Source organism: Haemaphysalis longicornis, unplaced genomic scaffold, assembly GCF_048455015.1.
Source record: "Haemaphysalis longicornis isolate Haplotype H1 unplaced genomic scaffold, Haemaphysalis longicornis Haplotype H1 scaffold_8, whole genome shotgun sequence".
Taxonomy (NCBI): Eukaryota; Metazoa; Arthropoda; class Arachnida; order Ixodida; family Ixodidae; genus Haemaphysalis; species Haemaphysalis longicornis.
In genome coordinates this window covers 140,094,216-140,109,556 of record NW_027526445.1, presented here as the reverse complement: position 1 = coordinate 140,109,556, position 15,341 = coordinate 140,094,216, and the positions used below count along the sequence as shown (strand labels likewise).

Sequence of the window (15,341 nt, the reverse complement as noted above, 5' to 3'; positions counted from 1 at the left end):
CGGAGACTGGTTTCAGAACAAATGGTGGCCAGCAAGGGCAGCAAGAAATTAGGCCGCTAAGGCAAAGAATGCTAGTTTTTTTTTTCGTTGAATAGTCTTAACGCAATGTTTGTCCTTGCTTGCACAACACCGTGAAATGCACTGTATTGGCGGTTTTTTTTTTTTCAAAACTGGCATGTTTCCTAACAAGGAATAGTAAAAATTGAGAAACGCTACTGTCCAACAAAAGCGGGTGGCCAACGAAAAGGTTGGTAATAGCACCATTCAGTAACTACAGAACTTCAGTGATAGTTAATCAGAAACAACATATTGCCGCGAACCATGCATTGGGTTTGTTTATTTGTGTTTTGCTTTTATCGCCCGGCTGCGCCGGTCTGTGTTATCTCCGTGCCAAGGGAAGCGCGTGTTCCATTCTTTCTTTCTGTGCCGCATGTGTTATCTGTTCTGATAGGGAGAGCATTCCGATCTAACGTGAACATCCCGGAATAATCTTCTTGCATCTACAATGTTCTCGATGCGAATTGACGGTTCCAGAACCACGCGCGCCGAAAGATAAAAAGCCTGCAGAGCAGACGCCGGGGCATTCGATTCTGCGACGCTCGCTGACGCAAGTCACTTTGTTGACCGCTGCTTCGCCGCCTCTGTATTCTTTTGAGTTGTTAGGGGAGCACAAGTTCGCTCCAATAAACTTGTTTCTCCTGCAAGACAACTGCGTCGTCCTTGGCTTCGTGACATCTGGTGGAGGTGCTGGGTACGCACCCTTCATGCCCACTGCAACCTCGAGAAGCCGCCAAGCCAGTCCAACAAGAGCCAGCCTCCGCCTGCAAGATTTACCACCCGAGTTCGGTTTGATGCCAGAAGGGCCCAAGAGAAGGAACGCTGCAACCAACACCATGGTACAAGAAACAACGTCGCCAATCATGCTGCAGCAGCCCCGGGAACCGCCATCGTTCCGGGGAGCCCCCGCTGAAGATCCAGAGGAATGGATGGAGAAGCTGGAGCGCGTGCGGATCTTCAACAGGTGGGACGATGAAGAAACCTTCCGGCATGTTTTCTTTTACTTGGAGGATGCAGCCCGAACTTGGTTTGAAAACCACGAGAGCGCCTTGACCGACTGGACGCAATTCAAAAGCGAGTTCCTTAAGACCTTCACGACCGTGGTGAGAAAAGAACGAGCTGCGATTTTACTGGAAACTCGAACGCAACACCCGAACGAAGGAGTCGTAATCTTCGTCGAGGAAATGAAGCGACTTTTCCGCAGTGCGGACCCAGGAATGACGGAAGAAAAGAAACTACGGTTTCTGATGCGAGGTGTGAAGCAAGAGCTCTTCGCGTGCCTTGTTCGCAACCCCCCCAAGACCGTGTCCGAATTCGCGTCTGAGGCCGCCGCGATGGAGAAGACGCTCGAAATCCGAACGAGGCAGTACGACCGCCCAATCAATGCGCTGGTTTCGGAGACGCTTGGTGCCAGCGCTATCAACTCCGACTCACTACGCGACACTATCCGCGAAATAGTGAGGGAGGAGCTGCGGAAACTGCTCCCGACGCCGCCGCAACCACAAGTCGCTTCTCTTACCGACGTCATTAGAGAAGAAGTGCAGCAAGCGCTGGGAACTTCAACGACGCCAGTAGAACCTCGCGAGCCGCAAGCCATGACCTACGCGGCTGCTGTATATCGCCCTCACCCACCTGCACCCTATCGTCACGAGGCTCCGTACCGTCGGCCCCTCTCGCCGGCCCGACCACCTGCGGCGCAACCCCCTGCCCCAAGGAAGACCGACGTGTGGCGAACGTCCGACAATCGTCCGCTGTGCTACCACTGCGGAGAGGCCGACCACGTCTACCGTCGCTGCCCCTACAGGAGGCTCGGTTTGCGAGGGTTCTCCGTCGACGCACCCCGCCCCCGAACTGGCCAGCGCCCATCGGAGATCGAAGAGTACCTGTCCAACACCAGCCGTCGACCAGCCCGTTTCAACCGTTCGCCGTCACCCTACCCATACCAGTCGCCGAACCGCCGTAGCAATGCTGAGTTCTCACGTGGAAGGTCCCCCAGCCCACGCGGGGGAAACTAAAAGCAGCAACTTCTGGAGGTAAAGTTGCACGATCGCGGAAAAATGAAAGCCCTCCAACGACGCAACGACTCGCGAAAGACAGTGACTCACAACATGCCCTCATCCCGACGACCCGACCCAGACCTGACGAGACTCCCGTACACGACGACAGCTATACGCCGCGACGCGCACCCGACCGGACCGAGACGTCCGCTGAGAAGACGATGACAACGACGACGCACAGTGCCCGACCGTCAACACGCACAAGCCGAGATGCGACGCCCCGACGCACCCGGAACTCGAGGAAGGCGGCATCCGACGTCAAGGTGTCCATCGACGGCTTTGATGTAGTCGCCCTCGTAGACACGGGAGCCGACTACTCCGTGTTTAGCGGACCATTTGCGGCTAAGCTGAAGAAGGTTATGACCAGATGGGACGGTCCGCACATACGCACAGCAGGAGGCCACCTCGTGACGCCAAGTGGAACGTGCACATCGCGCGTCACCATAGACGGCACGACGTACCCTGCGGTGTTCGTCGTTTTGCCCAACTGCTCCCGCGACGTAATTCTCGGAATGGACTTTTTGACGGACAACGGCGCAATTATCGATCTGCAGACGAAGTCGATAACTTTTTCCTCCGACCACTCCATGACGCCGGAATCGAACCCCGAAATCCGTGCAGCTGTAAGGATCGCCGATGATCACGTCACCCTGCCACCCCGCGCAAGCTTGATGATCGCCGTCTACTGTGAAGGTGCTGCTCCCGACGTCGACGCTATCGTAGAGAGTGACCAAAGGTTGCTTCTTGACCGCGGTGTGTCTGTCGCAAGAGGCATTGCGCGGTTTGAGCAGCGCAAATCCCACGTTTTGGTCACCAATTTCACCGAGGAGTACCAGCATTTAAACAAGGGCGCTGCAATTGCGTTCGTCGAAGAAACGCAACAAGCAAGTGACGTGATAGCGGTCGCCGACTTTGAACGCGCACCCGACGATACCTTCAAGCTTCCGCACCCCTTCGACGTGAATCCGGCGCTACCGCAAGAAGAAAGGAACAAGTTATTGGCTTTGCTGCGTCGCTACAGCGAGTGTTTTTCGTCGAACTCAAAGTTACGTCAAACACCTCTGGCGAAGCACCGGATAATAACCGAGGATGGAGCCCGACCTACCCGACAGTCACCGTACCGCGTCTCTTCCCACGAGCGCGAAGCCATCCGGACTCAAGTCGACGACATGCTCAACGACGACATTATACAGCCATCGAAAAGTCCGTGGGCTGCGCCGGTCGTACTCGTGAAGAAAAAAGACGGCACACTTAGGTTCTGCGTTGACTACCGGCGATTGAACAAGATCACCAAAAAGGACGTGTACCCCCTGCCACGAATCGACGACGCCCTCGACCACCTTTGCCATGCGAGGTACTTCTCGTCGATGGACCTGAAGACCGGCTACTGGCAAATTGAAGTCGACGAGAGAGATCGAGAGAAGACTGCGTTCATAACCCCGGACGGCCTATACGAGTTCAAGGTAATGCCGTTTGGGCTATGCACGGCACCAGCAACGTTACAAAGAGTCCTGGACACTGTGCTAGCTGGCCTGAAGAGGCACACCTGGTGAAACGAGCTCTGGAATCGGCGTAGGCTCGCGGCCTCCTGGACATGGGAGGCTGACCACTTCCCCTTACCTCTCCCCTCAAGCTCAAATGAATGCTTTTACCACCACCACCAGCAGCAGCCCCTCACGTGGCGCAAGCCCAAGCGCCAGCCTAGATTGTGATTAAATGCGCTTCGTCACGGACCACAACCCTCTGACTAGGCACCTCAGAATCAGGCGAGCTTCACCTACCCCCCGTAGGCACTCCGCAAGGAGCCGTGCTATCCTCTCTCCTTTTCAATATGGCCCTCCTCCATATTCCAAAGGCTCTAGATTGCATTCCCAACCTACACTTTAGCCTCTACGCAGACGGCATCACACTTTGGATAAGCGGAGGTAGTTATGAACAAGTAGAGGAGCCTCTCCAAGCAGCAGCGTCAGCCGTGGTTGAGGGAGCACTATAGCCGGCCTCCGATTCTCCCCATCTAAATCAGAACTACTTCTCTTCAGTCCGCACAACTCCCAACATCCAAATCTACATAGATTCAAAGCCTGGGCAAGTCGTCTCACAAATCAAAATCGTCGCCTAGTCATAAACCGTAATGGTTCAAACACACCGTACATCAAGCGGCTTTCTTCACATGTTCCCCAAACCATCGTACCTCTTCGCCGCATCGCTTCCAAAAAACATAAGCTTAAGGAAGCAGATAGGCTCCGGCTCGTTCAAGCAATCGTAATAATCCGAATCCACTATGCTCTCCCGTACCTCCTCCGCTCTGATTCAGAACTGGCCAAAAGCAATAGCCTTATCCGCACAATATACAAAGCTGCTCAGCAACTCCCACCCGGCACCTCCGCTGCCAGACTGGAAGGAACGAGGGCGTACAACACGGCTCAAGAGTTGATAGAAGCGCACCGCATGCGCCAACTAAACCGCCTAGCCGAAACTACCCCCGACAAACACCTCATTCAACGCCTACAGCACAATGCTCCTATTATTACACATTCAAAACTCTCCATTCTTATTGATACCCACGCCTTCCTCAAAGTATGTCCAGAAATATGCTCCCTCATATTCACCAGCTTCGCAGAGAGCAACGAAACAAAGCCTTAGCAGAACGCTAGCCCATGCGGCCGCCACGGCGTACGTAGATGCCGCCGAGTTACATCACAAGAACACTTTCGCACTGGCGATTATAATGCCCCCAGTACCCGCCAAGCATCATGATCGCGAGCCTATCTACGCACACTGCAAGGCAAAGGCCTCTCCTGTGGATCTCCAATTATCCCAGTGCAGTGCTAACTGCGACCAATTTATCCCCGCAAGGGGTGGTCGCGGAGGTCGGGAGATCCGAGCAGGAGAGGCTGGAGATGTACTGGTATAACTCCAGATTGTGAGGTGGCAAGACCATGTGCCACCTCGTTACCACCCCCGCGATCCCCGACGTGTCCCGGCGTCCAGCTGACCCTGGCGTCAATGTCGTTCCTCGGCTTGTGCTGGAGTATCTGGCGGATGCTTTGAGCAGTGGCTTTGTCAGTTTTTGGGTCCTCAATGCTACGTAGTGCCTCAAATGAGTCTGTATATATGACGGAAGGCCCGGTGTTGTCCCTAAGAGCTGTCCAGATAGCCAAAAGTTCTGCTTGTGCAGTTGTTGCGTGGTCCAGTGTGCAGACGTAACGTCTGGCTTCTCTGGTCGAGTGTTTGTACCAGGCCAAGGCCAGACGAAATCCATTAAGAGCGGCGTCAGTATATACTGCATTGGCGTTGTGCTGATTGTGCCTATGGAAGAGGTTCTCTCTGGCTGAAGTGGCGTCATTTGCGGGGGGCGTGCAAGTCTTGGGGGGATGCAGGGTAGGGAAACTCAAGGTGGTTGTTTCGCGTGGGGTAACCCGGGCTTCTGTACAGACTCATCGGGTGTCCCAAAGCAAGGTGTCTTGGCCCTGTATTGTGAGGTGTAGCCAGTTGTCCAATGACGACTGAGCGCTTCTGAGGATGTCCTCGATTGGCGGTAGGGGTGCAATGCCCCGAAGCTTTCGTAGATCGGTGAACTTGGGAAGCCCCGTGATAGTCCGAAGGATGTGTCGGTGGAGTACTTGCAATGTCTTTTCAGCAGTTTTCGACAGGGTTACGACTGTACCCCTGTAGGTGATCTTACCAATTGCAATAGATCTCAAAAGGATAGTGCAGGCTGCCTGTCGTGTTCCGCCGAACTTGTTGCAAACGCGTTTGATTGCGTGTAGGACCGCAGGCCATTGCTTTTTGAGTTCCATGATCCAATGGCGGCCCGTGTTGCAGCTGTGTATAGGAATGCCGAGAATTCTGACATGTCCATGCTTAGTCTTGATTTCATGTTGCCCCAGTGTTAACGTGATTGCCTCCCCTGCCAGGAGGGCACTCCGCCTTCCATTTACACAGAGGAGTTCGGTTTTCTCCGGCGCTAATGTAAGTCCTAGTTTTGGAAGAGTATCCTCAAGTGCAATTAGCGCAGCCTGGAGCTCGGGGGCCAAATCTTCAATATTCCCAGTGTAGTCCCGTCCCTCTGTCCAAATTGTGATGTCGTCCACATAAATGCTGTAGCGGGCACCAGTATTGGTTTCAAGCTCTTGGGCCACAGTAAGCATGGCTACATTGAAGAGCAGGGGACCCAAAATCGAGCCCTGAGGGACACCACGATCGAGATATGTCACAGGCTGGACACTGCTGGTGCTCCGAAGTCGAATTGGTCGGGCCTCCAGGAATCTGGCAATCCAATCAAGAGCACGCTGACTGGGGTAAATCCCGGCCAGATTAGACAGAATGTGTTCCTACTTGACATTGTCGAACGCTTTCTTTATGTCGACTGCCGGGATGTAGTCTTGTGGTCCCTTTCTTGAGTTTCGGTTCAGGACCCTCCGAAGCAGCCAGAGGTTATTATGAGTTCCCATGTTGGATCTGAACCCGGCCTCAGACGGGTGTAAGCCTGGCTTGCAATATTCGATGTAGTGGGTTATCGTGGTGTGTATCATTCTTTCCACGAGTTTGCATATGGTTGGTGTCAGCGATATGGGGCGCAGATTGGTGACTTCTGTCGGGTCCTTTCCCGGTTTAGGTATCGGATTAATAATTGAAAGGCGCATGTGTTCCGGGACTGTTCCCATGGGCCACTGCTCGTTTATAATTTTCAGTAGAGCTGTCCCAGTGTCTTCGGTTAAGTTTCGCAACATCTTCCAAGTGATACCGGCATGTCCCGGTGCTGAGTTACTTCTGAAATGCTTAAGGGCGGCATGAAGTTCTCCCAGCGTAAAGGGGGCGTCTAATTCTGCGTTTGTAGACTCGAGCGTGCGTGTTTCGATGGGAGCGGGTGGCGTGAGGCTGGCGTGAGGAAAAAAATATTTAACGATTTCCTCTTCGAGCGTGTCGCTGTCTTGGCGTAGAGTAAGAGTTTCTAGCGGAGATGGACCTCTGCCTTTGCTCAGCATTTTTCGGACGATTGCCCACAGCTGCTTCATTTTTTAGCTTTGCCGAGCGGCTCACAGGTAAAGACCCATTGAGCTCAACTGAGTTCTTCCCCTTGTTGCTTGATAAGCTTGTAGGTGTCTCTGATCTGACGGAGGGTTTGATATCTTTTACCGTTGGTCTTGTACTGATGTGCGAGCTTATTAGCTTTCTTCCACAGTGCTACCATCCGAGAATCGGCGAGTCCCTTGTCTTCTTCGCCAACTGTTTCTTCGGTTGCAGAGCTCAGATTGCTTCGCATAAGCTGAGCTAACTCTTCAATGGTGTCGAATTGAGCGCCTATGCCATCTCGGAAGTGAGACCAGTTTACGGCTCGTATGGTTGTACTCTGTTCGAATTTTTTAAATGCGGAGCATTTCTTAGGCTCGCCTGGTCCTGCGTCGTTGATTGCGGCGCCGTCCACATGTTCACTGCGCATGCGCAACTCTCCTCCTTACACCCACAGCTCCGCGATACTAGACTATAAAAAAAGAAATAGTTAGCGGCGCCCGGTTTCGATCCCACGACTCTCTGGCCGCAACGGGAGGTACGCGGTGCTCTTCCCACTACGCTATAAATTTTTTTTGTCTTTATTTCCTTTTTTTAAACATTTTTACAAGTCAGCGATTTAATAAAAAGCGCCTGCCATGTTTTGGCTGGCGGAAAATAAGGTTGCCCCTTTTTTGTTTCTTGTATTCGAGGAAGCTTTCAAAAATGGTGCGCTGCCAAAAACTTTCACCCGCACGCACACCATTCTTATTCCAAAATCTGAGGATCCCTTGAAAAGGCAGTCTGTAACAGGATGTCGACCCATTACTTTGGCCAACACAGACTATAAAATATTAATGAAGATTATTGCCAAAAGACTTCAGAGTGTGATCAGTATGATTGTCGGGTCATATCAGACATGTGGCATTAAAGGTCGCAGTATTGTAACAAACATTCACGTAGCGCAAAGTGTCTTGCAGTGCTGTGACATGTTTTTTCGTAAAGTAGCCATGTTACAAGTAGATTTTGAGAAAGCCTTTGATCGCGTCTGTCATGGGATCGTTTTTTCAGTTTTGAAGAATATAAACGTTGGAGATGTTATTTTAAAGGGCGTTAAGATGGCGTATCATGATTGTTTCACGCAGCTGATAATTAACAAAAGTGTTACCGAGTACATTCCAGTGTTGTCATCTGTGAGGCAAGGGTGCCCTGCTTCCCCATTGTTGTTTTGTATTTTTCTAGAACCCTTTTGTTTAAAGATTATCAATGATAGTTATGTACGAGGTTTTGTGTTGCATGCAAGCGAAGTCAAGCTGCTAACGTATGCTGATGATGTGGCCATATTCTGCACAGACGAACAAAGTGTGAGTAGAGCTGTCATGATAACCAAAGAATTTTGTGACGTCACCCAAAGCTCAGTCAATTGGCAGAAATGTGCCGGGTTTTGGCACGGAACCTGGGAATCAACACCGACTGTATTTGAACATGTAAACTGGACCACCACGCCTGGGCGGTACCTGGGAGTACCGATGGAGAGTTATTTGGACAGCAATCAGTACTGGCAAGGCGAAACCCAAAGACTGCGTGACAAAGCCACAAAGTGGGGAGGCCGTGCATTGTCCGTCTTTGCAAGGGCCACTGTCTGCAATTTGTTTTTTCTGGCGAAAGTGTGGTTCGTTATGCAAGCTATTCACTGTTCCCGTGTTCATGTGAATAAGTTGCATCGTATTTTTGCTGTCTTTATTTGGAATTCAGCATGGGAATGCACGAGCCGAAGTTCTCTTTTTCGAAGAGTGAAGCTGGGAGGGCTCGGGCTATCGCATATATACGTAAGACAAATTGTTAACCGTTTTATGTTCTTCAGGGACTCAAATGACCCTTTCTTGCGAAGTTTTTTCCAAGTTGCACTTGCCAATGCTTTACCGCAGTTCATCGTTTCTTCATGCAACGAGGAACGGCCTACAATTAGAGGTTATCTGAAAGAAGTAGTTGACGCAGTTAGATTCCTTTCTGTGCGCTTTTCTTTGGATTATCTCTCAAATGTTTCCAGGAAGGGTTTGAAAAAAGATCTGAATGAAATTCTCTTTCCTGTACCTCTGTACCGAGCAGTGTACTCTGCAGGCCGAGGACAGGATGTGTTGTCCAGGGTGCAAGCTATGGTAATCCCAGCCTCTGTGAGAACCTTCTTTTTTAAATTGCACACCAACACACTCCCTGTGAAAACATGGATGGAAGAGCGAGGTCTTTTTGTTGCTTGGAACAACTTGTGCGTTCTTTGTCAAAAACCTGAAACTACAGAACATGTGTTTATAGACTGTTGGGATGCCATTTTCTTTTGGGACGTCCTCATGAGAACCCTAAAGAAGGAGTATCCGGTGACACCCTATGGAATCAGGTTCCTCAGTGTAAACAATGAAGACGATGTACCGCATGATATCATCATGCTTTTAGGATTGTATAGTATCTGGCGTTCTCGAATGGCGGTGCGCCATGCGGATGTCAATGCGCAAACTGTGAGCGCATATTTCAGGGAAAAAGTGAACTATCTGTGCGAGTTGTACGAAGTGGAAAATCCTGACGCGGGAATTTTGCCAGTGCTTCAAAAATTGACATCATTTGATGTTTACAATAAGAAATTTAGTTGGGAGTTGTGGAAATTAAATGCTAAGTTACTAAAGGACAACACTTTCAATAAAACAGTGGAGGAGATTTTCGTTAAGTGCAGAGATGAAGTTGAAATTGGGTGGGGGGCAAAATGGGAGCTTTTTAAGCAGGACATAAAAATGAAGGCCATTGAAAGAGCGGTCTGCATTAAAAGAACTGAAAAGGAGGAAGAGGATACCCTCCGTCGCAATCTCAGTCGTATGGTGAAGCTAGAGTGCCAGATGCCAGGATTGTTCGGCGACGATATCGCAACCATCAAAAGCAGGCTTGAGGCGATCGATCAGGAACGCTACAGGGGGGCAACAATTATAGCACGTGCAGAAAGGTTGCTGGCAGGGGAGGCGCCCACAAAGCGCGCTTTAGAAGATGAGATGCGTTATGTGAAGGCCAACAAAATTGAACAAATAACATGTCAGGGTGTTGCTATGCGCGAGGAGGAACAAATAAAAAGAGAGTTTGTGTGGTTTTACACAGAACTTTTCAGCCCTGCAAGTCCGCTATAAATCCTGGACAGGAAGAAGTGCTACAAACGCGCCTTATGTCCTTGACTCATTCAAACTACGTCAAGAAGCTACTCATACAACGAAGGCACGCGAAGTTGAACGTCAACGGAAACGATGAACTGAAAACTTTAGAGGGGGATGCGGAATTTCCCGTGGGAAAGCTGTGGCGGGAAGCGCCACGCGCCTTGCAGCTCAACCAGCCAACTAGGGATTGGCCAACCAAAGAATCTATCACGAGATAGGTTCGCGTTCAACCACCGTCGTCATCTTCCCGTAGGGGAACCGCCGAAGAAGAAGAAGAACGAGGAGAAAACAACAACAAAGCTTTGAAGAGGAGGGCGTGTACATTGCTCTCAGCCGGTGCACCAATGTCAACAACCTTTACCTGACCAAATCGGACGGAGACTACCGATTCTACAACAGAGACAGCATCGTCAAGAACATGATGGACGAGTTTCGGCGCCTCGAGAACCACCGCCTACTCACCGTAACACAACAGCACTTGCGTGCCTTTGCCACCGGTGTGGACCCGGACGCGGATTTCCCTCTGGCGCTAGTAAAAACCAGATCACTCAACATAACGGCAACACAATGGAACCACACGGAACCGCCACGATGCTTCGCATCCTCATCAGGGTTCCCCACGGGAAGATGGTGTAATTTTTTTTTTATTGACGGTAACAGTAATGGGATAGTGATCACTGCCCCGTGTTGAAGAATGCGTCTGCCAATGCTTGACTGCTTTCAGGGAGGAAATGGTCAAGTCAGGCCTGGCGAGCGTGATTTAGTGGGCGTCTACCTCCCTCCCTATTCCCCCTCTTCCCCCTCCAGCGACCTTCATATGAAAGTTCATATAACGATGCAGAATAAACATTCAACTGATCTTGTGAAGGCACATCTCACTTTCGTGTTTTACCGATGAACGTGGGAACATTTTTAGATGCGAAGCATCTCATGGTCGGAGCTATGTCCCTCCCTCCGCCGTGCGGCGTCCACACCCCCACTGCGCATGCTCGGCTTGCTGAACGCCGGTGGTGTCTTACACTTTATTGGCCCCTGGAGCGACAGTGTTGCCAGTGTCTTCCTGGGCCAGTACGAGACGAGCACGCTTCACGCGCCTTCGACGTTTCATCGTCGGCGGCGGCGGCGGCGTGCGTCGGCGAGTCTCGGCGGGCCGTGATGACAAGCAGCCCACAACCATCCGGGGAATGTGCATCGACCGCATTTTCAGCAGTTTTAGGGTTCATCCACTACAACAGCCCTTGACTTTACATTTCACACACCATAAGGCGGTCATAATCAAAGCGGAGCGCCAACCACATCTAGATGTCACCTACGTTGAACATGATGATGATAATGCCTAAATAAAGAAAAACTCATACCACGTACGTCTCTCTCTCTCTTTAATGCATCTCCATTCTAACACCCCCCCCCCCTTCCAATAAATTACACCATCTTCCCGTAGGGGAACCCTGAGTAGTCTGTGAAGCCGCCATGGGGTCAATGCAACTTCCCATTTCGTAGTTCCGGTAAGTGAAAAGTGTGTTAGTTACCATGGAAAGCAAATGGTAAATATAACGGTAGCTACGTACCTCAACCTAACGGAAACGACGAACTGAAAACTAATGGGCACTTGAATCGACACCATGGCTCCTTCGCATACTACTCAGGGTTCCCCTACGGGAAGAAGGTGTAATTTTTTTTTCAAGAGGTTCTCTCTCTCTCTCTTTCTCTCTCTCTCTCTCTCTCTCTCTCTCTCTCTCTCTCTCTTTCTCTATCTATCTATCTATCTATCTATCTATTTATCTATCTATCTATCTATCTATCTATCTATCTATCTATCTATCTATCTATCTATCTATCTATCTATCTATCTATCTATCTATCTATCTATCTATCTATCTCTCTCTCTCTCTCTCTCTCTCGTGCAAACGCTGAAGTTTCTAATTTACAGTGTTCTGGATAATCCCCCACGTGAATACGTTCACTCGGCGTTTCCTTGGTATTGTTCTCTGCGTATAGGCGGCGCGACCAAGAGCTTGAACAGCTCTTGTGTTAAAAATCTTCATACACCACCCCTCGCGCCCTGCTAACGAAAATGCGATAGCTGAAACAGGGAAAGGAAGCAGGGTAACAAAGCCTTCGCAAACCCCTTGTTTCGGCAAGAAGACTTCGGCGTTATGGAAAAAAACGTCATCGAATGCGAATATAGTAATCAAGGATGACTATGCCACAGGCACGGAACAATGTGAGGAATGACGGCATACCTACCATCAGAGTCCTTCAACCACTGAAGGACTCTGGTGCTGTCCTGGTGTATACGAGTAAAATACTGCCACCGGAAACGGGCGTATGCATATTTCACCCATAGTACACCAGAAAATATCTGGCGTTGGATGTGGTTCTTACGAATACTGTCGTTCATCGCAAAAGAACACCCGTTTCACATGCATACCTGTTCTGCGCTTCATTTCGAGCAACAAAGTTCACCGAAAGACCGTATTTAACGCATTTTGGCTAGCATAAATACTTTATTCTTAACTGTATTCTTATTGCGTAAAACTTCGTCCTCATGCCTGACCAGTTAATGCTATGCTTCTTAGATAATACCATACAGTTGTGCAAGTAAAACCGAAACATTCTGTTACAATGAGTTCGGAAGCCCATCACATTGTGCTTCCTAGGGACCCGCCGAGTATTGGCCTCTTCAAGGGGCGGGACGTCCGAGGAAGCGTTCTGGTCTCCCTACGCTTGTACAGTGCGTCTGTCGCCCCACAGACGTCTGAGAACCCTTACAAGTAGCCGTGGCTGCTTTTTCGGGGTACCAAAGGTCAGGCTGTATTGCGCTCGGCCTACTCAGTGCCGTTGTGTGGGAAGTTATTCGCGCAGAGGCGAGGCTTCTGATACGCTTCGAGGGCAGGTGCTCCGTAGCAACCGCTGCTAGTGCCATCAACACAGCCGCAACTCCCAGCGCTATGTCATTCCGTGGAGCAATGACGTACTCGAAGAATAATTGGCCCGCCTTCCCAGTGAAATTCCCAATAGCCATGCCTGTCGCCACTGCCGTGCACCGCAAAGTAGTTGGGCAGAAACTGACGGTCAGAAGAAAGATCAAGATTAGGCACAGACTGTTGAAGAGACGCATGGCCACCAGAAGGAGGGCTTCCAGCGGTGCGATGTGATCGCTGAGCGGCACGAAGAGTAAGGCTGAGCACGCACTCGACACCAGCATAGAGATCGCCATGACTCGTTTCACGCCTTTGCCACCTTTGAGAAAGGGCCAGATGACAAGGAACAGTGGTACCACGCTGACGGCGACGCCGAAAAGTACATAAACATTGGCGGTGACAGCACTTTTGCGAGAATCATACGTGTGTCCCCAGCTGACGACAAACCAAGAGAAGGCGAGCAGAAATGCACTACTTCTACTCTGCGGCCTGAAGTGCAGTGTCTCCGCTGACAGTTGCAAGGACAGTCTATGAAATCCTTTCCTGAACAATGCACGGCACTCTCTTGTAGACACCGAGTTAACGCTTGCCAGCTTGAGTACGACGCGCTCGGCTTCCTCCGGCTTGTGTGTGGCGAGAAGCCAGTCAGATGACTCCTCGATGAACCAGAAAGTGGCCAGAAGCACAAAGCTGATCGCAGCGAGTAGCTGATACGATAGGGACCAGCTGACCTTGAGGGAGTCCACGAGGTACTTGAAGAGCGGCGCGAGAACGGCTGGAAGCGTCGGCGCCAATGTGCAGTAGAGACACCTGCGGGATGCGGTCGTGACCTCGTAGAGCAGCACAAAGAGCGCGCTCAGAGACCTCGAGGAGGCAGCAACGACGGAGGCCATCACGGCGAACGTTGTGAAATTTAGAGCGACGGTGCTGACTATAAGGGCGAGGAGTAAAGCGGTCAAGGCAACGATGGTGACAGTCTTGCGGCCGATGTGGTCTGCTGCCACACCCACCAATGGGACCACGATCACCGTCGCAGCGCGGTTTACGGCTTCAGAGACGTCCCTCAGGTAGGCCCTATGGCACACGAGGCTCCACTCGCTGACCGCGTTGTGGCCGAACTGGGTGAGGTTGAACTGCCAGGCCTGGCAGTGAGCGACCACGGCCGGGACACCTGCATCTTGAGAGCCGCGAACAGTGCACTTGCTGTAGCTACCGTTTGGGTAGCGCGGAATGGCCATTTGCTTCCACTTCTCCGCGCTCAGTTCGGTGAAGGCGGCCGGCCGCTCGCACCAGTGGTCCATCACGCGCATCGAGAGGTTGAACACGTCCGTTGCCATTAACGTGATGCTTCCGGCTACCAGTGTGCTCAGCAGCACTCTCACCTGGTAGCGGCCATCGCCGAACGGGATGCGCTCGCTCTCACGCTCATCGCCGCTGTCACAGAGGTCGTCAGCCGGGTTCAGACGTAGAGGCACCGCTTGGGAGCCGGTTCGGGCGTGCGTCATCGCTTCGCGGTTCTTCTTCTTCTGCCGCCCTCGTGGCGCTTTTGCTTCAGTCGTGCTTAAGCGCGTGGTTTCTTGTCACTTTCGTCCATTATCATAATCCACTGGCGTTCAAGAACAACCACGCTGTCACATTTGCTCTGTCGTATCCAGCGGAAATCGAGCGCATTTAAGTCACCACTATATCATTTCTTTATTTCTGCTCCATTTAGCTGCCTTATTTTAATTTCTTTGTCATCCCTCAGTAATAACGCTGTTTGTTCTGTTGTCTATCTCGTGCAAGTCTTTTATATGCGGCTAATGGTTAAGTCATGCTGGCAGTGTCCCCTCAAAAATTAGCAGGACGGAGAAGGCTCGCCATACCCTCCACAAAAAATTCAGGGAAGCTTTCACTCAAGCGCAAGACTTGAATGGCGTAGCTGTAGTAGGCGAGCATTGCCGGGCACGTATACGTATAGTTGTATGTATACGAACAACGATACTTCAGTGTAGTTGTAGTATAACTGTTTATTTGCATCATTTCAGTATCATTGTTTATTTGCATACTTGCGACGCTAGTAATCGTCGTCATATGCACCGAAGAGGTCGTCGTCTTCCTCGCGGTAAGTGGTGGATGCA

General features: G+C 50.9%; 1 protein-coding gene across 1 annotated transcript; it reads right to left on the bottom strand.

Moving 5' to 3' along the window:
• Positions 1-4,424: 4,424 nt before the first annotated feature.
• LOC144148497 (solute carrier family 22 member 7-like) lies at positions 4,425-14,726 on the bottom strand. The gene is made up of 2 exons (XM_077680027.1): positions 13,812-14,726; positions 4,425-4,508 (listed from the first exon to the last, which is right to left on the bottom strand). The coding sequence occupies exons 1-2, from the start codon at positions 14,724-14,726 to the stop codon at positions 4,425-4,427; spliced, it is 999 nt and encodes a 332-aa protein (XP_077536153.1).
• Between the last annotated feature and the right edge of the window lie 615 nt (positions 14,727-15,341).